This window comes from Stegostoma tigrinum, chromosome 15 (assembly GCF_030684315.1).
Source record: "Stegostoma tigrinum isolate sSteTig4 chromosome 15, sSteTig4.hap1, whole genome shotgun sequence".
NCBI classification, from domain to species: domain Eukaryota; kingdom Metazoa; phylum Chordata; class Chondrichthyes; order Orectolobiformes; family Stegostomatidae; genus Stegostoma; species Stegostoma tigrinum.
This window is the reverse complement of record NC_081368.1, coordinates 47,888,484-47,914,580: the sequence shown is the minus strand read 5'-3', so window position 1 is coordinate 47,914,580 and position 26,097 is coordinate 47,888,484. Positions and strand designations below refer to the sequence as shown.

At 41.0% G+C, this 26,097-nt stretch overlaps 1 protein-coding gene across 4 annotated transcripts in view; it reads left to right on the top strand.

Moving 5' to 3' along the window:
- LOC125458895 (ATP-binding cassette sub-family C member 5-like) overlaps window positions 1–26,097 on the top strand; it is a 171,241-nt gene that overhangs the window by 90,198 nt on the left and 54,946 nt on the right. For 2 of the 4 annotated variants that reach the window (XM_048544703.1, XM_059651474.1), the window contains exons 13-15: window positions 5,306–5,378; window positions 12,666–12,869; window positions 14,587–14,712. In XM_048544703.1, the coding sequence (XP_048400660.1) occupies window positions 5,306–5,378; window positions 12,666–12,869; window positions 14,587–14,712 (403 nt within the window). Of the gene's footprint in view, window positions 1–5,305; window positions 5,379–12,665; window positions 12,870–14,586; window positions 14,713–17,898; window positions 17,975–26,097 lie in introns of those variants that run through there. The other 2 variants (XM_048544704.1, XM_048544706.1) reach the window with 2 other exon arrangements.

The window sequence follows — 26,097 nt, the reverse complement described above, 5'->3', positions numbered from 1 at the left end:
TGCCAGTATTTCTTCTGCACTGTTTCAAAATTAGCAATCGTTGCCCTCTGTGCTTTGTGTCTTTGCAAATTGACTTATTCTGAGGAGTAAAGATTCTAGACAAATTAATTAACATGTTAAATAAAATACAATAGTAATAGCAACTCTGGTGATGTGCTGTCATTGCCACATGTGGGAATTTCTGGATAGCAGAGTGATCCAAGGCAAACACAAGTAAATGTTTGTAGCTCAAGAAACTTTGGATTTGAGTTGAGGAACTAGGGTCCGAGCTGCAGACAGTACACATTAGGGGGAGGGAACGTCACTGGGATATTTTGTTTTTCTATCTCGAGCACATATGACTGCCCAGTTAATGTCACCATCGGCATGCAATTAAACATAATTCATATATATTTAGTAGTGTTAGCATGACAACCTAAAAAGACAGAAAATACATTTTGTTTTATAATGATCCAGCAGTCACACATATAAAGCACTCGTTACTACTTTTCTTTATGTGGCATTCTTTTGTGAAGCTTTCAAGAAATTAGTGACTTGAAATATATTTCATAGGCACCTTCAGAAAACGCTCTGAAGAAGACCCATGCCAAATTCAATTTGCTAACGCTTTTATTCTCTCAACAATTGCTGCCAGACCTGCTGAGTTTCTCACGCATTCTGTGTTTTCTATAAAGCTGGCAGCCAGTTCAGTTAATTAAGTATTTAAATATGCCCTGTGATGGTAAGGCACACAAGGCTGTTGATCAAATGCTGGAAAATGGGATTATAACAGTTAGGTGGTTGTTTTTCACTGACAGACTTGATGGGCCAAAGGGCTTTTCTCTGGCTGTACACCACTGTGACTCTATAACTCTGTGGCCCTGCTTAACCAGACTGAAAGAAAGGCAACTCAGATTTTCTAATTTGTTGGCAGTTTCCCAATATGGTGGGGTGCTGCTGCAATCAGAGGGTGGAGGGTTTGAGCTTTAGGGAGTGGATGGAAAGGTTGGGATTTTTTTCCCTGGAGTGTAGAAGGTTGATCCTATTGAGGTTTATAAAATCATCAGAGGCATAAATAACATGAATCTTAGAGTCGTAGCATCCCTACAGTGTGGAAAGAGGCCATCCAGCCCATCACAAAGGCAAAGATCTGTTCCCTCGGATAGGGGAGTTCAAAACTAGAGGGCATAGGTTTAAGGTGAGAGGGGAAAGACTTATAATGGACCTGATGGGCAATTTTTTTCATGCAGAGGGTGGTGCATGTATGGAATGTGCTGCCAGAGGAACTGGTAGAGGCAGGTACAGTTACAGCATTTAAAAGAAGTTTGGACATGTAGTTGAATAAGAGAGGCTCACAGGGCTCAGCGTGGATGAGTTGAACCGAAGAGTTTGTTTTTGTACTGTATGACTCTAAATCGTCCACCACAGCAACTTTCACATCTTTCCAGAATCTGACTACATATATCTTCCTCTATCTCCCCTTGACAGCTGGGTGGTCTGTAGTATCATTCCAGCATTGAGATTGTATCCTTCCTATTCCTGAGCTGTATCCACAATGCTTCACTGCAAGCTTTGGAGAGGGTGAAGAGAATGTTTATCAGGATGTTGCATTATCTGAGGGTTTTAGTTATGAGGGGAGGTTGGATAAACTCACTGGAAAGACAGATACTGAGGGGTGACCTGATAGTGGTCTGCAAAATTATGAGAAGTATAGATAGGGCGGAAAGGCCATCTACAATAGGGTGTATGTTCAATGGGACAGGGTGAAAATTTAGGGGAGAAGTGTGAGGAAAATTTTTCATACAGAGAGTAGTGGGTACCTGGAATGCACTGCCAGTGAAGGTGGTGGAAGCAAGCCCATGAGCAGTGTTTAAGGTGTATCTTGATAGCCACATGGATGGGAGGCAAACAGGGGATAGAATCTGTTTGTGGGCAATAGGTAGCAGGTCTAATAAGAACTAAGATTTAGAGAGGGCTTGGTGGGACCAACAGCCTACTGCTGAGCTGTGTTGTAGATTGTATTGTATTGTATATCTGGCACCTTTTTCTGCCTTGTCTTGAAACATTTAAGATAGCATCTATGATGTACTCTGCCAGTTAGTTACCATCCATTACAAGCTGTAACTACAATTAAACTGGAAGGCCTGTGATTGGCTGCCAAAATTGTGCCTACATACTGCATTTATTTGCATACTTGATCTGACTATATGTCAGTTAAATGTATGCCTCTAAGAAAATTCCAGGTCAGTGACTATTTTCCCCCAATGTCAGGTTCAGAACCTGGAACCAATCCATTAAGCATCTGTATCCTGCCTGGGGAAGGAAAATCTAGCCCTTGAAGTGAAATCACATTGAACACTCAATGCTAAGGTGATTTTAGGCATATCTATAAAGGCAATGATTGCTGACATCGACAACTGTGGGCGACTACTCATGTGTATTCATTGGGAACACATGTTTCTGACCATAATGTTGTCATGTCAACTTTACTACATGAGTAAATGCATTACTGCACATGCCTGGCAAGTGCACAGTTTTACACTGGGCTTCAGAGGTAGGGAGAGGAATTGCCATGCATGTAAGATGGGGTGTTCCCTGTAGTGAGGGAGCAACAAGCAGAGACCTCTGGTCCCGATCTGTTTTCCAACCATGTCTCTTGTACGTTTAGCTGCCTATTGGATGCACTATATTTGGCACAGAATTTATCCCTTGTAACTATGATGTATGTTGTGTGATTCATATAAATATCATTTAATTTTAGAGTTTGAATTTTGAATTAGTGTTTTAGCCCATGTGTATGAATGCATTTAATAATTAACTATCCGGATTTCTGATTTCTTTTTATAAATGGTACAAGAGAAATTGTTCTTGGAGTGTGGTGGGAATTTATTTGCATTGGGAGAGTTGAACAAAGTACTCCATGAAGTGAAGATAATAAAATGTGAGGCTGGATGAACACAGCAGACCCAGCAGCATCTCAGGAGCACAAAAGCTGACGTTTCGGGCCTAGACCCTTCATCAGAGAGGGTGATGGGGTGAGGGTTCTGGAATAAATAGGGAGAGAGGGGGAGGCGGACCGAAGATAGATAGAAAAGAAGATAGGTGGAGAGGAGAGTATAGGTGGGGAGGTAGGGAGGGGATAGGTCAGCCCAGGGAAGATGGACAGGTCAAGGAGGTGGGATGAGGTTAGTAGGTAGGAGATGGAGGTGCGGCTTGGGGTGGGAGGGAGGGATGGGTGAGAGGAAGAACAGGTTAGGGAGGCAGAGACAAGTTGGACTGGTTTTGGGATGCAGTGGGTGGAGGGGAAGAGCTGGGCTGGTTGTGTGGTGCAGTGGGGGGAGGGGACGAACTGGGCTGGTTTTGGGATGCGGTGGGAGAAGGGGAGATTTTGAAGCTAGTGAAGTCCACATTGATACCATTGGGCTGCAGGGTTCCCAAGCGGAATATGAGTTGCTGTTCCTGCAACCTTTGGGTGGCATCATTGTGGCACTGCAGGAGGCCCATGATGGACATGTTATCTAAAGAATGGGAGGGGGAGTGGAAATGGTTTGCGACTGGGAGGTGCAGTTGTTTATTGCGAACCGAGCGGAGGTGTTCTACAAAGCGGTCCCCAAGCCTCCGCTTGGTTTCCCCAATGTAGAGGAAGCCACACCGGGTACAGTGGATGCAGTATACCACATTGGCAGATGTGCAGGTGAACCTCTGCTTAATGTGGAAAGTCATCTTGGGGCCTGGGATAGGGGTGAGGGAGGAGGTGTGGGGGCAAGTATAGCATTTCCTACGGTTGCAGGGGAAGGTGCCAGGTGTGGTGGGGTTGGAGGACCGCATCCCAAAACCAGCCCAGTTCGTCCCCTCCCCCCACTGCACCACACAACCAGCCCAGCTCTTCCCCTCCACACACTGCATCCCAAAACCAGTCCAACCTGTCTCTGCCTCCCTAACCTGTTCTTCCTCTCACCCATCCCTTCCTCCCAACCCAAGCCGCACCTCCATCTCCTACCTACTAACCTCATCCCACCTCCTTGACCTGTCCGTCTTCCCTGGACTGACCTATCCCCTCCCTACCTCCCCACCTATACTCTCCTCTCCACCTATCTTCTTTTCTCTCCATCTTCGGTCCGCCTCCCCCCTCTCCCTATTTATTCCAGAACCCTCACCCCATCACCCTCTCTGACGAAGGATCTAGGCCCGAAACGTCAGCTTTTGTGCTCCTGAGATGCTGCTGGGCCTGCTGTGTTCATCCAGCCTCACATTTTATTATAAGATAATAAAATTATCTCTCATTATCTCTCACATTTTATTATCTTGGATTCTCCAGCATCTGCAATTCCCATTATCACTGACACCATGAAGTGAACTGTGAAGTCTTTAAATTAGAAGTATCTGGAACTGTTTCATTTAGGCTTAGCAGAACCACAGTATATTAGAAAGCCATTTTTGGTTTCAGTTTGCAGAAGCCCTCGAGGACATTAAATGTGTAAATTGATTTCTCCTGAAGACAGATTAGACCTGTTAAGAAATAGATCATCTGAGTGCAAGGAATTTCCTTTGAATGCTCCACACCAGAAGTTTTTGGTTCGGCACCTGAAGGAGTTATTTGAAACTGACAAAGTCTAAGCTTAGTTTGTGAATATGTCAGGAAGAGGTCATCAAATTTCCAAGATGAGGAATTGAAAGTGATAGCTAAGTTACGTAAAGATATGATAGAGAAGGGTTTCTCTCTGTTGTTCAACCACTGTAAAGGAATGCTTTTGGCATAGACAAAATATTGTACTTTACTGTACATTGAAATCTTTATCATTGTCTTATATGTAAATGACTTGATTTATTACAGTTTTTGATAATTTTGCCTTGAATGGTAATTTCTGTTTTATTATTAAAATCAAATCTTGAGCACTGCATGCTTGCATTTCAATGAAAGATCACCATGTTAAGTAAATATATCAAACCATATATCAGTCTAGGATCTGACTTGCCCAGTAATATCATCAGCTGGGATTTTAACTTGACATTTTATGGATGAATTTGTAGATAACACTTATGACACAAATCATTTTTAGACAGCTACAACACAATTCGATTATGTTATACAGCAATGGACAAATCATGCTACATTGAAAACTTGTACCCTCCTTTTAAAAGTAGTAGTTTTGTATTGCTGCTGATGTACTATATAAAATGAAAGACCATTTTAGATTTTTGTATTCTAAGCTATCAGAAAAATAGACTTAGTTGTTATGAAACATATATATTTAACTGCTGCGTGGACTTATAATCAATATTGAAACAAACAAACCAACAATATCTCTGTCTTTACATGTCCTAGGTATAATAATGTGCTGGAGGCTTGTTGTTTGTATCCTGACATTGAAGCCCTACCATGCGGAGACATGACTGAGGTAAAAAGTATTTTGTACACCAGTGATTTGACACTTGTAAATTCATAATTTCCATAATTTCAGTGCAGAACCATACTAAAGGGAGGTCACATTGGTCACTCTGCTTCTTTGCTCTAAACTTCCTTCAAGCTTGGTTCCCCACAGAAGACATGGGTAGATATTATTTTATCTTGGTTAGCCAAGATTTTCGTCAAACTCTTACGGAGTGGAGCAGTATTTGCTGTTTATTTGTACATTGCAACTTAAGAATTGTCGGAAATACATATAGGTGCAAAATTTCTATAAATTAATGGCTATAAATTGCATATGCGCACTCGAAGTTCATCAAAGGCGCTATATAAATGTGTGCCATTCATTCATTCTAAACATTTTGCAGACTGTAACAAGAGGCCTAGGGCTGAACTTTGCACTTGGGAGCTAATTTGGGAGTCACTTTTCTTCACAGGGTTTGTTCACGATGCAGAAGGGGTGTGGGTACAAATGTAGCCCAGTGATGCAGTCTGCCTCAACTCTTGATGATGGTCACACAGCTCCTAACATTGTGTAAAGGTTTCTGAAACCTCACCTCTTACTCTCCTTACTCTCTCCACTTCCACACTTGCACATGTATCCAGTGCACATAACCACTCATCTAATATGATCAGTCCTCATTTTCTATGCAGTTTCAGTTTAAAATATTTTATGTTTGTGAGGAAGAAAAATAAATCTCTCAATACATTAATAGAACATCTATCATAAGTATTATTGATAACTAAGAATAAAATGCATTCTGCGGTAGAAAAATAAACTTGAAGTATGTGAAATCTTGTTTGCTTATGTCAACACTGAAGAACACAGAATAAGACACAACCTGTCATTAAGATTAGATTAGATTCCCTACAGTGCGGAAACAGGCCCTTCAGCCCAACAAATCCACACTGCCCCTTGAAGCATCCCACCCATCCCCATTCCCATCTCCCTATAACCCACACACCATTGAACAGTACGGGCAATTTAGCATGGCCAACCCACCTAGCTGCACATCTTTGGACTGTGGGAGGAAACCGGAGCACCCAGAGGAAACCCACACAGACACTGGGAGAATGTGCAAACTCCACACAGACAGTCGCCCGAGGCTGGAATCGAACCTGTGTCCCTGATGCTTAGAGGTTGCAGTGCTAATCACTGAGCCACCGTACCGCCCTAAAAAGACCATTTGAAACTGCCACTCATTTTCATATGAATAGAATACCACCCATGCAAAAATTCACTTGCACTTGAAACTCTGCTATTTGTGTTATTTGTGCTTGGGATGTGGGATTTGCTGGCTAGCCCATCACTTATTGCCCATCCCTAACTGCCCTTAGAAAATGATGATGAGCTGCCATTAGGATTCCTGGATTTTGAACCACTAACAGTGAGGGAATGATTTTACAGTTCCACAATAGGATGATGTGCAGCTTGGAGAGGGATTTGCAAGTGTTGGCGTTCTTATGCATCTCTTGCACTTACCTACCTAGTTGGGAAAAGCTGTAGGTTTAGAAGGCATTGTTGAAGGAGCCATGGTGAGTTGCTGCGTTGCATATCGTAAGTATTGCACACTGCTGCCACTGTTCGTCACTGGAATTGGGAGTACATGTTCAAGGTAGAAAATGGTGTGTCAGTCAACCAAACCACTTTATTATTTATGGCATCAAGCTTCTTTATGATGGTGGAAGCTGCATTCATCCAAGCAAGTGGAGACTATGCCATTACAATTCTAACTTGTGCTTTGTAGATGGTTGGCAGGGACTGTGGAGAATGGAGGTGAGTTACTCATCACAGTATTTATGTGGACACTTCCATTCAGCTTCTGGTCAATAGAAACCCCCAGATGTTGGTAATGTTAGATTTGGTGCTTGCACTTGCTGAATATCAAGGGGAGATGATTAAGTCTCTTTTGTTTAGGATGGCCATTGCCCAGTACTGGCATGGCACAAATGTTGCTGGCCATTGATAAGCTCATGCCTGAATGTTGTCTAGGTCTTGTTGCATATGCAGACGTACTGCTTCTGCATCTGATATGACATGAATGGTGCTGAACATTGTGCAATCATCAGCGAACATCCCATTTCTGACCTTAAGATGGAGGGATTGCCGATGTGGACTGGTGTAGATGATTAGTGTCTACAATATTACTCTGAAGAGTAATGGTAGTAATCTACTGGGGCTAAAGTGATTGATCTCCAACAACCACAATAAACTTTCCTGTGCTAAGTATGATTACAAACAACAGGGATATTTTACCCTGATTCCTGTTGACTTCAGGGTTTCTGAAGTGGTAGACACCATACTTGATTAAGTGCTACCTCAATATGAAGGCAGTGATCTCACCTCAGGAGCTCAGCTCTTTTGTTCGTGTTTGAACCAAAACCATAATGAATTCAGGGTCTCTGTGTCCACAGCGGAACCAAACTAAGCATCAATAAGCAGGTCATTCCTGATATAACAAGCCATGAGGTTACAAATCATGGTTGAATGTAAGTCTCCTGCTCCTGTTGCCCCATCATGGAGACCCAGTCTTGAGTTTCTAGACCTGTGCAAACTTTGTCCAGTTTAGCACAGTGGAAGTGTCACACAACATCAGAGGGTATCTTCAATGTGAAGAAGGGACTTCACTGCACAGTCCTCACTTCTACCAATACTGTCATGGTTGGAGGTATCCAAAACAGAAAATACAGATTCATGGGATTGATTGCAGAAAATACGGAGTCATGGGATTGAGCATGATTTAGCGGTTTGGATCAAAAATTGGCTAGTTGGAAGAAGACAGAGGTGGGGGTTGATGGGAAATGTTCATCCTGGAGTTCAGTTACTAGTGGTGTACCGCAAGGATCTGTTTTGGGGCCACTGCTGTTTGTCATTTTTATAATGACCTGGATGAGGGTGTAGAAGGATGGGTTACTAAATTTACAGATGACACAAGCCAGTGGAGTTGTAGATAGTGTGGAAGGATGTTGCAGGTTACAGAGGGACATAGATAAGCTGCAGAGATGGGCTGAGAGGTGGCAAATGGTGTTTAATGCGGAAAAGTGTGAGGTGATTCACTTTGGAAGGAGTAACAGGAATACAGAGTACTGGGCAAATGGTAAGATGCCTGGTAGTGTGGACGAGCAGAGGGATCTTGGTGTCCGTGTACATAGATCCCTGAAAGTTGCCACACGGGTTGATAGGGTTGTTAAGAAGGCGTTTGGTGTGTTAGGTTTTATTGGTAGAGGGATTGAGTTTTGGAACCATGAGGTCATGTTGCAGCTGTACAAAATTCTGGTGCGGCCACACTTGGAGTATTGCGTACAGTTCTGGTCGCCGCATCATAAGAAGGATGTGGAAGCATTGGAAAGGGTGCAGAGGAGATTTGTAAAGATGTTGCCTGGTATGGAGAGAAGGCCTTTTGAGGAAAGGCTGAGGGACTTGAGGCTGTTTTCGTTAGAGAGAAGAAGGTTAAGAGATGACTTAATAGAGACATACAAGATGATCGGAGGATTTGATAGGGTGGACAGTGAGAGCCTTTTTCCTCAGATGGAGATGGCTAGCACGAGGGAATATAGTTTTAAATTGAGGGGTGATAGATATAGCACAGATGTCAGAGGGAGGTTCATTACTCAGAGTAGTAAGGGAGTGGAATACCCTGCCTGCAACAATAGCAGACTCACCAAGTTTAAGGGCATTTAAATGGTCATTGGATAAACATGTGGATAAGAATGGAATAGTGTCGGTTAGATGGGCTTCAGTCTGATTTCACAGGTTGGTGCAACATTGAGGGCCGAAGGGCCTGTGCTGCGCTGTAGTGTTCTATGTTCTTCTATGTGCTATGAAACAGGTGGTTTGATGAAGATGAGCCAAGTCAGTTTTTTCCTCTTTTTAGTTCCTTCGACACTGCTGCAGACCCATCCCAGCAGTATGTGGTCTGCTCAGCCAGTAGTCATCCTACTGTGATACTGTTGGTAATGGCCATTGAAATATCTCATTGAGGGAACAGTTTGTGCTGTTGGCATTCTCCGTGCTTCCTCCAAGTGATGTTCGACATGGAAAGGTACTGATAAATCAGTGAATGGGGAAATGGTTAGTAATAATAGGAGGGTGGATCATTCCCCATGTTGAACCTGATACCACAAATCTTCATGCAGTCCCAGTTGTTGTGGACTGTCAAGGAAATTCATTCTGCCTCTATGCTACTGTGTGCCACCCCATCTAGTGAATGTGCCTTGTCACTGAGACAAAACATACCCAGGTTTCTGGGATGTTGTCTCTAAGTTATGATTCTATAAGCATCACTGTGCCTGGCTTTAGTTGGACTGGTCAGTGGGACAGTTTTTCATTTATGGTACAAACCCCAAATGTTGGGAAAGAAGACTTTTCAGGTTTGTCTGAGCTGTGTTAGAGGTTGTCATTTCCTATATGTAAGTCGATGGCAGGTAGTCCATCTTAATTTCATTCATTTTTTTAGACTTTGTCGTGATTTGATGTGATTCAGTGGCTTGATAGGCCATTTCACAGGCTGTTAAGAGTCATGACTTTGGGGGTAAGGATGGCAGATTTCCTTCCCTAAAGTATGCCAGTGAACCATATCAGTTGTAATGACAATTAACAGTGGCTACTGAGTTGCTACTAGGCTATCCTCTAATGCCAGATTTTGTTGAATGCACATTTCTGAATGTTATTCTAGGATTAGCATCCATATCTCCAGAACATTGGGCTGGGGTTCCTAATTACAGGTCCAGTAACATTGCCAGTCTGCCACTGACTCCCCATAATGGCCACAGTTATGAAAACAAGGTTGAGGTTTTGCTATTTGTTGAATTGTGGAAAACAGCTGTTTTTTAATCAGCCAGAGTTGTCATTCCACTCATTTGAAAATCCAGGATATCGGCCTTTTGGATGTTTTGTAAATTCTTCTTTGCATTTGGGTATTTTCTCTATTGCAAACTTACTGTAATGTATGTCAGCAGTTACACAGAGCTGGTCAATGTAAAGGTTATATTAACGCTATGGGCATTAATTTCATTGAAATGATCACCATGAATCCATCGTTGATTGTCAGAAAAACCCATCTGGTTCACTAATGCCCTTGATGGAAGGAAAGCCGTCCTTGCCTGGTTTGGCCTCCATGTGACTCCAGACCCACAGCAATGTGGTTGACGCTTAACTGCCATCTTGGAAATTTGGGATGGGCAATAAATGCTGCCGAGCCAGCAATGGCCAAATCTTGTGAATGAATAATTCTAGATTCAAATACAGCAGCCAATAGTGAAACTGATAGTGTAAAAAAAAGCATTTACTTTTCCAAATGTTACAAAATCCACAATAGACTTTGCATTTTCTTGATGAACTTTTAAACCTGGCAAGATTTTATGAGCCTTGAAAACAGTGTCTTACTGGATGAAAATGTTGTACTGGAGGGAATTCGGCTTTCATGCTCCATTTAAAATAAGGAGCCCAACCTTTAGCAGGGCGAGTGTGCATTTCACACATTAGGTATTCAAATCCACAAAAAGACCAAAAGAAATCAGCACAGGATTAAGAATGCAGAAGAAAATCAAAATTTGTTAAAAAAACTGAAGTGTGACCTAGTATACATGAAATGCACCTTTGCACTAGACAAAATCTTTGTGCATTAAATTCGACTCGCACACTAGTTGCTGAGAGTGTGAACTCTGGGGTAATGTCTCTAGTCTTTTGTGCATCACCAATGTTAATTGCTCCACCATTGCTGCCTGTACTTTCTGCTGCCAAGTCTTTAAGCTATGGAATTCTGTTTCTAAAACATCTCACTGCTCTGTCTGCCTCCCTTCCTTTATGATGCTGTTCTGAACCTATCTGTTCACTCACGCTTTTGATTGTCTGACTGATTGTCATCTGCAAATTCATTTCAAATTCTGCTTTACATTAAAAGTGCTTTATAAATGTAAGTTTTTGCTGTTGGACATCACTCATTGTGTTAGTTTTGCAAAAGGTTAAGGCACTTACTTATCACACCTTTTTAGTGTAGTAAATATCCCAAAGCACTTTACAGAAGCAAACATAACCAAATATTGAACAGAGCTTGAAAACTGGAATGGCAATTAAAGGTTTGATCAAAGGATGCTTTTGGAAGAATGCAGGAAAGGATTTTACCTGAACATTATTTTATATCCTGTCTAATTTGCAGATAAAATATGCAGGACAAATTCTTATCAAGAACTGAAGGAAAATTTAATTTTCATGAATAAGTAAATTTAATTTTTACTTTTGCCACATGGACCTTGTTAATGATTGTGAAAATTGGCCAAAGGCAGAACTGAAAGTGTTTCTGGAGACATGAAAACCTTTGGCCACCAGCAACTTTGGTTATTTTCAAAATGGTTTAATTACTGAGAAAGAGAGTGGGGAGAAGCCTATTGTGATTGTAAGAATTTAGGATGAGAGCATGGAAATTTGATAAGCAGAATAGTATAACATGATAGTGTAATTGTATGGATCTCCCTTAAATATATGAACCTCTTTGTTACTGATGTGGAAAAAGAAATCAAATCAAATACCTCCTAGGTTTTTTTTCTATGAGAAGAATTTAACCTTTCCCTCCTTTTTGCCATTCCCTTCTTGCAAAATATGATTCATGCGGTGGTATGATTTCATGTTACTAGCCGTATTCTTACCCCTTCTCCAAACTGCCAATCTTCATGAGTGATCTCAAATCAGTGAATGTTGGTAGCTCAGATATGGGCACAACTGAAGCCGATTCTGTCCATCCCAGTGATTACAGCAGTATATTTTTTAACAGGAGATCACCGGACATCATTCAGGACTTGGGGCCATGGCTGAATTCACTGTTCTGGGTTAGTAGTAGCACCCCGCTAGCATGTTTTAACAGTTACACCCATCAGTAATGACAATAATTCACCAAGTCATTTATGAAAGCTAATTGTTCATTTCCTGAAATTGTGTGCATTGATTTAGGGTGTTTCATTTTTATACTTATATGAAGGATCAAGCAAGTGATGAGTGCTCAAGCTGTTAAAGAAATTTGACATGATCCATGTAAAACTATGAACCATGCTTGGTATTAATTATAGCTGGTAATTTGCATTCTTATAATTGAAGTTGCTACATTTCCATATTAATCATTCAATGTTGTTAAGTATTATTTTTGATTCAAGTGAAATTCACTGATCATGTTAAAAGACCTGCAGTTCAACATTGCGAAAACCTTAAAATCCTCACAGTAGTTGAAGATTAATGAGTCAATCTCACATATTCAGATAGCATTAGCTTTACAAATCTTCACCACAGATTGGAGAACGTGGTGCCAACCTCAGCGGAGGACAACGGCAGCGGATTAGTCTTGCTCGTGCTCTGTACAGTGATCGAGATACATTTTTGCTGGATGATCCTCTCAGTGCTGTAGATGCACATGTTGGAGCTCATATGTTTATCCATGCTATTAAATCTGGAATGAAGGGAAAGACTGTTCTCTTTGTAACCCACCAGCTTCAGGTAGGCAAACATTCAGCAATATATTCTAATGAACGATCACTGGCATCGAAATGCTAACTCCGTTTTTCTCTGTTGCCACACCTACTAAGTTTCTCAAGCACTTTCAGTTTTTGTTTGAGATTTCCAGCATCTGTGATTCATTGCTTGTGTTACACATTCAATAACATTCATTTTAATTACCCCTGAACATATACACTGTGGGCCAAACAGTTACATTGTATCCTTATATTATGTGTTGTAATTATTATAATCTTATGACACAAACCAAAATTAGCATTTCCAAAAATATCTGAATGGCAGGCAGTTTTAGTGCTGTATGTTCTTCCTATCTGTTTTGTTTAATTATGAACATCCGTTTATGTTACTGTGTTTCATCTAACTACAGCCCTTATTCCACTGCTAACGTAATAATGCAAATACTGCTTGTGTTGCTCACAGCCTAGAACTGTTTTTCAGTTATGACTAGAGATCCAAAATCCACCTTAATAAGAAGGAGGTGTGAAATATAATATTAGTGTAATGTTGCACTTGAGGACAACAATTGGATCTAGAGACCCAGGTAATGTTTTGAGAACCTAGATTCGAATCGCACCATGGCAGATGGTGGAATTTGAATTTGTTAAAAGAAAATCTGTAACTAAGAGCCTTATGGTGACCATGAATATATTGTCAATTGTCAGGAAAAATCCATCTGGTTCACTAATGTCATTTAAGGGAAGTAAACTGCCATCCTTACCCCGTCTGGCCTATATGTGACTCCAGACCCACAGCAACCTGGTTGACTCTTAGCTACCGTCTGGTCAATTAGGGATGGGCAATAAATGTTGGCCTAACCAGTGACACCCACATCCTGTGAATGAATTTTAAAAAAAACGGGTTCATGGCAGGTGCAATGATGAATATTCAGGATGGTACCTGACTCTCATTATTTCTCACAATATTTATGTAAGTTCATTTCTGGCAATTCTTCATTTCAAAATAGTAAGAATTACTGATGCTGGAGTCAGAAATAACACAATGTGGATCTGAAGGAACAAAGCAGGCCAGGCAGCATTAGAGGAGCAAGACAGTTGACGTTTCGGGTCGGGATCCTTCTTCAGAAATTCTTCATTTCACTGCTTTTGCTAACTTTTCTACTTTTTGCTTCTTGTCTTTGTCATGCCAAGGCAAAAATATTTACTGCTTCACTGTTTTTGAAAATTCAGTAGAGACTAGTATCATTTATAAGAAGCAGAAAATATTTATAAAGGCCGAAACAGCTGCAGATGCTGTAAATCAGGAACAAAAACACTCAAAGCTCAACAGGCCTGGCAACATCTGTGAAGAAGACAATCTGAGTTGACGTTTCGGGTCTGGTGACTCTTTCTCAGAACTCAGAATAAAAATATTTCTAATTCCGGTTACTAACTTGTGGGTTTCTACCTGTCTCATGCAATTGTTACATTAGTTGATTTGTGATGCCTACTCCAGATCCTATTCCACTTTTTTCTCCCATGTAAACTGCTTTTGGTGTGTAACACAAATTAAATTGACAGGTAATTGATAAAAAAAAATTCAAAAATAGTTGCTTTATCTCCAGGGATTGAGTCTGGTCCTCGAGATTTATCAGTGACATTACCAAGGGAGCAATTAAAAGCATTCAATACACGCCACACACGCATACGCACGCAGACACACACACTGTCTTCCAATTCTTATGTTTTCTTATCTATTCCAGTATCTTGTAGACTGTGATGAAGTGCTATTCATGAGGGATGGATGTATTGCAGAACAAGGAACACATGAGGAACTGATGACTCTTAATGAAGACTATGCTGCCCTCTTTAACAGCATGCAGCAAGCTGTAAGTGATCACATTAAGTTAATATTATAAACTTGTCTATGCCAGGTTCCTAGAAAATCTATTGTGGTAGAGTGGGTCTCTTCTTTCATATTCTACACCACCTATTCATAAACATGAAGAAGCTCTAAAACATGGTAACTTATTTTGTTTTTTTTATTCACTTCTATTTGATTATCATGTTCTACACCCTTTTCTGAAGGTGTTGACTCCTTGCTAGTATTGATTTCACAGGTATCAATTGCTGTCTAGTCCTTCACCTGACTGGCTATCCATTCTATGCCTTATCTTTATTTGGCATACAATAGCACTTAGATGAGAGTGCCATTGGTTGGTGATCAGGATCAAAAACCCTGATTTGTTTCTACCTTACTGCTGCTAAGGCATCTTTACCTAGGTAATCCAGCACAGGTCAGACTATGACATGCGGAACTGCATAGTTTGTGGGGTCAGATGTTTATCTGATAAACGATGCTGAGTTGTTTCAGTCACCATAATTCCTTTTCAATAGTTTAATATTCTACATGTTAGGAAGATTTTGTTAAGTATTTTAAATGGAAACATGATGTTAAATATTCCCACTTGTCTGCCTTTACTTCCATTCAGATTTTGTTGCTGCCGGCAGTTAGTAAATTTTATTGTAGAATAATAGAATCTGCATTGATCTCACAATCCAAAACGAATATAGAGGCAGGAATTTTGCATTTCGGAGTTATGCTTACCGTCAGTGACAAAGTTAGAAGCAAATGTTTCCCACTCCTGGTAGCTGCCCATAACCATGTAATGCTCAGTGGAGTGTTAATTGGGTGGAGATGGACATGATTGGCTACTGCTGGGATTACATACAGCTCCAACAAAGAAAGGGCAGGGGTATAACACTTCACTGGGGTATTTTTATAAAGTCATGGAGATTTATAGCACATGCAAAAGCCCTTCAATCCAATGAGTCTGCACCAGTCAACAAAAACAATCTTAACTATTTGAATTCCATTTCCCAGCACTAGGCCCATAACTTATATGCCTTGGCATCACAAGTGTACATTTAAATACTTCTTAAGTGCCACAAGGGTTTCTGCCTCCACCACCACAACAGGCAGAGAGTTCCAGATTCTCCCCACCCTCTGAATGAAAAAATATTCCCTCGCATACCCTACAAACCTCCCGCCTTTATCTTAGGTTTATGCCTCCTGGTAAGGTCCCTATCTGTCCTGATGAAAAGCCCTGACCCAAAACTTCAACTCTCCTGCTCCTGTAATGCTGCCTGACCTGCTGTGTTCATCCACCTCCACGATATATTGACTCTGACTCCAGCATCAGCAGTTCTTGCCATAACCTGTATGTATCCCTCATTCATTTATGCATCTCAGTCATGTTCCCCCTTCAGTTTCTTCGGCTCTAAGGAAAACTACACCCCCTGTCTACCCAATCTCTCTTCACAACAGCAGCCCAGGCAACATTCTGGTAAATCTCCTCTGCACCCTCTCCACTGCATTCACATCCCTCCAACAATGTTTTCCAGATTCAAGAAATGCACACAATGCTCTGGCTGTAGCCTAGCCAACTTTTTATACAATTCCACCATAGCTTCTCTACTCCTAAAATGTTATGCCTTGGCTAATAAAGGCAAGTAACCCATGTGTCTTCTTAGCTACTTTATTTACATGTCCCACTACCTTACGCAAGTGGTGCACATGCACTCCAAGATCCCTCTAATCCTTATTACTTGCCAGGGTTCACCATTCATCGTGTATTCCAGTTCCTTGTTTGTCCTGCCTAAGTGCATCACTTCACACTGAACTGGATTAGATTCCATTTGCCATTTATCAGCTCATCTGACCATCCTGACTATATCTGCCTGTAATCTAAGGTTATCCTCCTCAATATTTACCATCCCACGAATTTTTGTATCATCCAGGAACTTACCAACAGCAAGGAGTCCAACACTGATTCTTGTGGAACCCTGCTGGACACAGGTTTCCAGTATCAAAAACATGACTTGAGTATCACCCCCTAGCTTTCTGCCACTCAACCAATTTTGGCTCCAGTTAACCAGATTTCATTAGATCTTATGGAGTCTTTCCTTCACTCTCAGTGAGCTATTTGGGACCTTATCAAAAGCCTTGCTGAAGTCCAAGTAAATGTCATAGACATTACCCTCATCAACACATCCTGGCAACCTGCAGTGATTGGAACCAGGTGAACCTTGTTGACTGAGGTCCTTGGTTAGGGTTGTAAACCTGTACCAATCAGGAAAGTCCTAGTTGACCAATATTAACAGGAGGTACCAGGCAGTGGAGGGCTCTCTATGCGGTGGTCCTCAGCCTTTCTTTAGGTATCTGGGTTGGAGGGTGTTGCACGCAGCGGTCACTTGTAATAGCAGAGTGTAGTGATTCATGGACACCCAGCTCAACTGTTTCTTTTGCAGCGATGTGAAGGCAGTGAACCATGTGTATGTTGGGTTTGGGCACTTGCATTCCCTTTTCAGTTATCTTAAAGACCTCATTTTGTCTTTTTGGTTATACTTCAGCCTCACACTCCTGATCTTTGGACAGCCAGTGTAGAGGGGAGCAAGCAGGTCAGAGATCCCAATGTGAATCTGCTGCTGGCCCTGGCCAGGCTGGCCATTAGTAGATCCAGGCAGTGGAGCATGGAGTGGGGGGGGGGGGGGGGGGGGGGGCGTTAAGGCTGACTGCCTGTCCCTCTCCCTTGGCTGCATACCTGTCTGGGTGTCCCTGGAAAAGGAGCATGCGGTATGCACCAACACTCTCGATTTCTTTTCAGGAGAGGTGGGTACCGTGGGATGTGGAGTGCTTTATTTCCCCCACAAACTCTATTTTGATATAACCTAGACCCCCTTCCCCCCTCACTTTTTATTTCATACTGGTTTTGCCCCTAGGGTCTCTGCTTGATACTGGTTCTTTTTTGTCACATAGGTGTTTTTCCTGATGGTGGTATATTAATAAAGTTATTTACATACCTAGTGTTTTTTTTTAAACTGTGTCTGACACCTGCATACACACAATATGTGACCTGGGGAAAATAAGCACTACTGCTGAAAAAATATATAAACAGGAGTTTTAGAATCTCATCAGTTCAAGGGGCTGATTCCGAGCTGGCTGCCCACAGCCAGTGTACTGTGCACAAGTAAATAAAGGGTCAATTGGTGATGGGGATATTGGCCTCTTTGCAGTCATTTTAGCGGCGACAGGAGAAAACGATATGTGCCTGACGAACATTTGCTTACAACAATTATCTTGGAATTTGGGTGAGCATGCCTGTCATTATGCTTTTATATGGGAAGTTTGACACGTTTGATCCTACTATCGAAGACTGGGCCCAGTATGTGGAAAGAATGTGATGTCTTTTCCAAGTAAATAATACTGGGGTAAATGAAAAGAAATGTATAATTCTCCAGCCAGCTTGCAGACTTGTAGCATTTTCAGTTATAAATGGCTTAACTTTCCCAGAGGCACCAGATATTAAAACCTTTTTAGAGTTGGCGCAATAGAGATTACAATCCCAAATCTCTAATTCTGAGATACTATTGGTTTTATTTGACTGTTAGAGAACTGGGGGAATCCACATTGGGATTTTTGACCATGATGACCAGTGGAGGCATGTGATTTTGGTTAACCCTGCACGAGATGCTGAGAGATTGATATGGGGGTTCAATGATGTAACCATGCAGAAGCGCCTACCAGCTGAAATCTAACTTGACTTCAAACAACTGGATTTGTCATTAGAAAAGGCGGCAAGTGGAGCATGGGGACGATAGGGCACCCTAGTGGAAGTGGACTCTCTCACCTGTCCAACTGAGTTTAGGCAGTACCAGTTGAGTGTAAGGGATCAAAGAGCCTCTCGCAGGGTATATCGTGAGCAAAGCGACTGTAGCCCAGCCCACAACAGAACTGAACAACAAAGCTGAGCCTTGACAAAGTGATTAAAGGCCCCTCAGGAACTGGGCTGACAAGCCATTGTAGTTGCTCTAGGTATGCAAACTGAAGACTTTAAATGAGTCCTATAAGGCTTGACTTGAGTAAGATAACTCGTTGGCCAGTACCCAGGAGGGTGCACGCCCTGGAAAGCCCCCCTACATGTAGGTTGGAACAATTAAATTGCTTATGACATCCAAATCGGAACCGATTAAAATTACTATTTGGTTAAGTGGTCACTCAATTCACAAAGAGGTTGATACCACCACACCTTTGTATCTGTGGCTGCAGAAGCTGTCTTTGTCAAGATTTGCTCAGGACTTCAGCCTTTAAGTTTGTGCAAGACCTCAGCCAAACTGAGAACATGCAATGGAGACTATTGCAGATAAAGGGAATGACTGGTTCTGGTCTGCTATGAGAAGCAGTCGGTACAGTTACCACTGATGGTAATAAAAGACTTTGGCCCAAGCCAATTGGGTCAGAATTGGTTCAGAATGATTCACCTAGATTATCTCAACATTTTTCATTTAGAAAATGGCTGCCTCAGTGAAGTCCTAGTGAAATACACAGAAGTATTTCAGGAAGGGCTTAGAACAATCAAAGGGGTCAAAGCCTCTTTGCATGTTGACCACGAAGCAATTCTGAGATTTTTCAAGGCTTGCCCAGTGCCATTTGTCTTGTGGGCAAAAGTAGAGTTGGAAATCAGGAGGCTGGAGAGTGAAGGAGTCATCAAACCAGTGCAGTTTGCAGAATGGGCAGCACCGGCCGTACCAATTGTGAAGCCTGATCGCTCAGTTCTCCTTCGTGCAGATTTTAAGCTTCTGGCAGTTGGATAAATACTCAAGACCTCCAATAGAAGACTTGTATGCAAAGTTGGCAAGGGGGGGTGTGCTGTCCTTTACAAAGCTGGACATGAGCCATGCCTATCTGCAATTGCAACTGGATGAGGAGTCACAGAAGTATGCTACAATTAGTACCCAAAAGTGTTTATACCAATATACAAGATTGCCATTTGGGGTATCATCAGCATGCTCCCTTTTCCAGTGGATGATGGAGAGCATTTTATAAGGGCTACTCCAGGTTGCCATTTATCTGGATGACTAATAACTGGGCAGACCAATAAAGAGTACTTGGAGAACTTGGTTGTAAGCATGCCCCTTAGGAGGGAAAAATATGTGTTTCCAAGTGACCTAATTAGGTTGCAAAGTTGACAGACTGGGTTACACCCGTTGAAGGATAAAGTGAGGATGATCAAAGGAGCCCTGACTCCCACATCTGTACCGGAGCTTAGGTCTTTCCTTTTGGGTTGGTAAATTATTATGGAAAATTTATACCTAACCTTGCCTCCAGCTTGGCATCCTTACAACTACTGTGGAAAAAGGGTCAGCCTTGGAAATGATCATGTAGCCAAGAAGTAACCTTTAGGGAAGTGAAAACGCAGCTATCGTCGTCTACACCCACATCCTTCAGCAACTGGCAAGAGGGGCTGTGGGAAAGGATTGTGAGATCAGGATGTCCCTAGGTTCAAACTGGCATGTGGGTGGTGAACTTGGACTCGGACTCATATGGTTTACTTTTGGAATTTCAGTAGCTTTCTTCATAACTGAGCAATCCTGTTCAGGATCTACATCTAAAAATAGTCTGTTCTGTCATCAAGCTCTATGGAAAAGCACAACCAGTGGGCTCACCTATCTGTGCTCTGAAAATCTTGAATGTATTACTCTCGTTAAAAACAATATTCATATATTGTTGGAACTATGCGCTGGCAAGTCCTTCAGGTCCCGGTGGACTTTATCCCAGGGTCTTAATAAAAGTGACCAATGAGATAGTTGTTCAGGTTGCAGGAACAGCAACTCATATTCCTCTTGGGAACCCTGCAGCCCAATGGTATCAATGTGGACTTCACAAGCTTCAAAATCTCCCCTCCCCCCCCCCCACTGCATCCCAAAACCAGCCCAGCTCGCTCCCGCCATCCCTAACCTGTTCTTCCTCTCACCTATCCCCTCCTCCCACCTCAAGCCGCACCTCCATTTCCTACCTACTAACCTCATCCCACCCCCTTGACCTGTCCATCCTCCCCGGACTTACCTATCCCCTCCTTACCTCCGCCCCCTTGACCTGTCCATCCTCCCCGGACTTACCTATCCCCTCCTTACCTCCCCACCTATACTCTCCTCTCCACCTATCTTCTCCTCTATCCATCTTCGGTCCGCCTCCCCCTCTCTCCCTATTTATTTCAGAACCCTCTCCCCATTCCCCTCTCTGATGAACCGTCTAGGCCTGAAACGTCAGCTTTTGTGCTCCTGAGATGCTGCTTGGCCTGCTGTGTTCATCCAGCTTCACACTTTGTTATCTGAGATAGTTGACTTGTTGATTTTAATTTTTGAAAGTTCCTCTGATTGGGAAATGTTTTATTAGATTGGGAAAACAGATACAATCCTTTATTGTAAAAGGGAGGGAGATGGAAATCAGGAAACTACTGAACCCTAGCCAGCCAGTTAGTTTAAGATCTGTCATAGGAAGATTTTAAAAGCTTCAATAATCAAAGATGGTATAAACTGTGGGACAGTAAGAGTGGTTTGAGGTGGTCAGGCAAACACTGCAAAGGTTTGTGATGTGGATTTGTTGATTTATCTAATTTATTAGAATTCTTTGAAGAAATAATATATTCTGTTGATAAACGGGAACTGCTGAATCTACTGTACCTAGATATTTAGACAGCATTTCATAAGGCATTACATCAATGATCATTAGCAGATCATTGTATGTTGTTCACTTATTAGCATGAATAGAAAACTGGCTAGCTAACAGGCAACACAGTAGGCATGAATGGGTCATTTTCTGGTTGGCATGATGTAGCAAGTGTGCCCATTCAGTTAAGGCATCAATGTTTTGCAAATTGTATGAAGGGATCAAACGTATGGTGGCTAAGTTTGCTGATGACAAAGATATGCAAGAAAGTAAATTAATTGATGGGCTATGGCATTGTGATATTGTTGCTGGAATAGTAATTTGAAGATCAGGTCACGTTCTGTGAATTGGCCACCATGTCAGATCATAGAATTTTGAGATTGAAAACAAAAATCTGGAATCTGACCTGGAAATATATTACTGTTCTTTCAGTATTGCTGGGTCAAAAACCTGAAACTCCCTTTTTAACAGTATTGTGGGTAAATTGACTACGATGTTTCAAGAAGATGGCTGACTTCCACCTGTTTAAGGACAACAAACATGGGCAACCAGCATCCCATGAATTGCTTTTTCGTAAAAGTTGTGAAGATAATGCAGGCAGTCTACAAAAGAATATAAATAAGTTAACCGAATAGGCTTCGATCTGATAAATGAAGTTTAATGTGTGAAAATGTCAAATCTTTTGCAGGATGAATAAAAAAGTTTGTTATTTAAAAAGTAAAAGATTGCAGAGTGCTGAGATGGAGAGGGATATATGCCCTAGTGCATGAATTGAATTAAGTCAGCATGCAGGTAATCAGGAAGGTTGATAGAATGTCATCATTTACTGTGAAGGAAATTGAATACAAAAGTAGGGAAGTTTTGCTTCTACCTGTACAGGGAATTGGTGGGACCATATCTGAAATATCATGTATTGTACGGCTTTCCTTACTTAAGAGGATATTACTATGTTGGCAGCAGTTTAGAGAAGGCTTACTAGACTAATACCTGCAATAGATGAGTTATCTTATGAAGAAATGTTGGATAGGTTAGATTTTTCTTTGCTGGTGTTTAGAGGAAGCTGAGGTGCCTTAATTGAAATATACAAGTTACTGTAAAGTGACAGAATCTAATACCATTTGGATCAAGAGGCACCTGTGTGATAAAATATAAAGTTTTACAATTGCACTGAACAAAACCTCCCTCAGTATTGATCTGATGCATGCAGTATTCTAACAGTTTTGCCAATAAATCATCATTTACCCAGTGCAGGTTTAAGAAAATTAAAATGTGATAATGTGATTTATGGTCATGGGATTTATGTGTATTATTGTTTCATTTATTTGAGAGTTTGGATTTTGAATTACTGGCTTGAGAGTTTTGGTCTATGTGTGTGAAGAACTTTGATGAGCAACTTGTCAGCATTTCTGGAGCTTTTTTTTTTAAAGCCCTGTGTGAGAGAATGGCTTCCTGGAGTGTAATGGGTTGATCTTTGCATTGGGTGTGTTTTACGGCCAGACAGATTAAACCATGGAATATATTAGGCTGTTTCATTTAGAAGGATCTGGATTTTTCTTTTGTTTACAGAAACACTTTTTGCTTTTAGTTTGTATAAATTCTGATTGTAAGTTAAACTGAAGCAGTTTTCCTAAAGAAAAGAGATAGCTTAAAGTTGTTAAGAAATAGTTTACCTTAATGTAAGAAATTCAGTTTGAAAGCTTCAGAACAGAAGTGTTTGGTTTGTACCCTGAAGGGATCATTTGAAGCTGAGAAAGTTTAAGCTTAGTTGTATGAATAGAAAGATCAGAAGTTGACACAGCAGTTACATCAAGCTATTCATGTCATAAAAAATGGATTATTTCTGGTGTTTCTGTCCTGTAAGCAATGTTGTTGGGATAAATGAGATTGTATTTTACCATGTGCTTCAAATCTTTAAAATTGTATTGCATGTAAATAGCTTGGTTTATTCTACTTTATTGTTACTGCTTTTGCATAATGAATTCCTCTTTTATTGATAAAATCAAATCTGCAGCATTGCACACTTATTCTTCAATGAAAGATCACTTTGTTAAGTTTTAAAAAGCCATAAAACCAGATTTTAATCTGTGATTTGATGCATCCAGTAATAGCATTAGCTAGGATTGTACGAATAGAATTTTAGTGGTTAACATAACTGATTTGAATGACATAAATTGAGTCTAAAATTCACGAAGCACAATGTTTGGCTTAGTGAAAAGAAATAAAATGAATTATTCATATTTAAGAAAAGGCTGTAAATCACCAGAAACATGACCATGTGGCCCACTGTATCTGAAGTTTCAGGTGCTAATTTACAGTAAAGACCTGGTCTTTTTATTTTTCCGTATTTTTGATTGTGGACTGAAATGGAAAAAGGGCTGTTTTAAAAAGCAAGGATTGCTGAAGGATTACAGCACTTTTTAAAGCAAGTAACCTGATTTATAAGTGCTGTTTACACAGCTGCTGTGTAGCAGTGGTAAGTTTGCAGATGATCTGGAGCCAAGGGCTGTGTGCAAATGGAAATTTAGTCAGCAACAAGTAATCGATTGGTCTGTGGACAAGTGAGCAGTTATCAACAACAAAAGCCTTCTGCCTGCCAACAACTATGTGATTGGCTGAACAGATTGGGACTGTGAACAGGACAATCAGCAAACTTCTGTAAATTCAGGCAAATGTCACTTTAAGCTTGTAAAAAGTCTGTTAATTTTCCTCTGCAGTTGTTGCAAGCTATGACTTTTAATTAATAAGTTAGAGAACTTAATAAATGAACTGGTCATCCTGTAACTCCTGCAAACAAGTGACAGCATCCGGAGAAGGAAGATCAAAAAGCAGCAGTTGACTAGAACAAGAATTATCCCAGCAGATCTTGTGAACAGCGATAGTGATCTGTCTATCAAGCCTTTCCCTCTGCCCATAATACAATTTCTTTTCTGTGTCTGTCTGTGTTGGTGGAATGTTTTTAACGGGTAGGAATTTTAACAAACGGTGTTATAGGTTGATGGTTCTTACTTGTTTATCTGTAGCTGAAATCAATTTATTTGTAATAAATAATGATTCTTGTTAAGAGTAGGAACCTAGGCCATGTTTTTGTTAACATGGCCCGAAAGACAGGTAAATTGGGAAATTCTTTGCCATTTTCAAACCCTTTACTTTTTATGACGACTTGGGAATAGTGGAGCTTGATTTCTAACAAGTTATCCAATCAGGTGTAAGATCATGGCCATTTCAGAGCTGACTTCAAAGCAGAAAACCCATACTATCCAGCCTCTTATACTAGAATGGGATAATAGTAATTACCAATGCTGGTGGCTGTTTCACTGAACTGGCTCAAAGGATTGGTCATAGTCATTTACATATGAATTTCCTTGATCTGTTATGCTGAAGATTGGCATCGCACTGTAGTTATGCACAGAAAAATACAAGGCAGTTAGAGACTGTAACATGTCTAATAATCAACACCAATGTACAAATTAAATTCTAGAACCTTATTCAGAAGAACTTGAGAAACACCATCAGGAAAGCTGGACATCGAGGACCTAGAAATCTCCTGTCAGTGAGCAAGTCTGTGTCAATTGTACATGAAAAGAAGAAGGAAGGTATTGAGGGGTGCCTATTTTTGTACCTGAACATGCATGTGGTTAACATATATATTCAGTGGTGAGAGTATGGTTGAAGTTATTTGCCGATGGACGAAGAGTTTGTATTTATTATGTGTGTGTCCCATTATGTCAGCGTATATGAGATATTATACAAAAGTACAATGATTTAGTCTAACACACGTTTCCAAATATATGTGTATAATTGCATGCAAGCAGAGAAGTATTTGTGATACAGAAGTATGTCCAACAGGACATCAGAGATAGAACTGGGAATGATTGGGGTGTAGTGGTGCAGCATTGTGGAGGGAAGCTGCAGTTCAGGATGAGTTGAGGGCTGACTTTGGAATACGGTCTGTGTAAATGAGGATATTTTGCATTTGAAAGATGTTGAAGGTTAGAATTTGTACTAAGGTTAGATTCCAGTTTACAAAGATATGGTGAGTTTGGTAACTGAGTACAAGCTGGGAATGGGCCTCAGGGTTAGACTAGCCTCTGTTTCATGTAAGTGTAATAAATGTAGACTTGGGGTGTAGGGTTAGGTTTAGGTTTAAGTTCAAATCTGAAGTTGAGGTCTGGGGTGAGAACATGCATATCAGCCATTGAAGTAGTGGACGCAGTGAACATAAAAACACCAGGGGATGAATTGGCATCAAAGTGATGCTGCAAGTACTGAGTCAAATGTTGATTTTGATGCAAAAAACAATGACAAGAAGACATTATTGAGAACAATGTCCAATGAAATTAGGGTGTAATGATTGATTTTGCTGATTATAAACTTGCCAAAGTTTAAAGTAGATTGATGGACTCCCAATGAAACCCAACCCTTTTTTTTAAAGATAATAAAGTGTGAAGCTGGATGAACACAGCAGGCCAAGCAGCATCTCAGGAGCACAAAAGTTGACGTTTCAGGCCTAGACATGAAGGGTCTAGGCCCCGAAACGTCAGCTTTTGTGCTCCTGAGATGCCGCTTGGCCTGCTGTGTTCATCCAGCTTCACACTTTACTATCTTGGATTCTCCAGCATCTGCAGTTCCCATTATCCCTTTTTTTTAAAGGACTATTTCAAGAATTAATTTGTTTGGCTCTAACTGAAAGAAAAACTAAAAGTTTAGTATTTCTTTCCTTTGGTATTGGAAATTTCACAGTAAAAGTCACACAGAGCCGATTTGA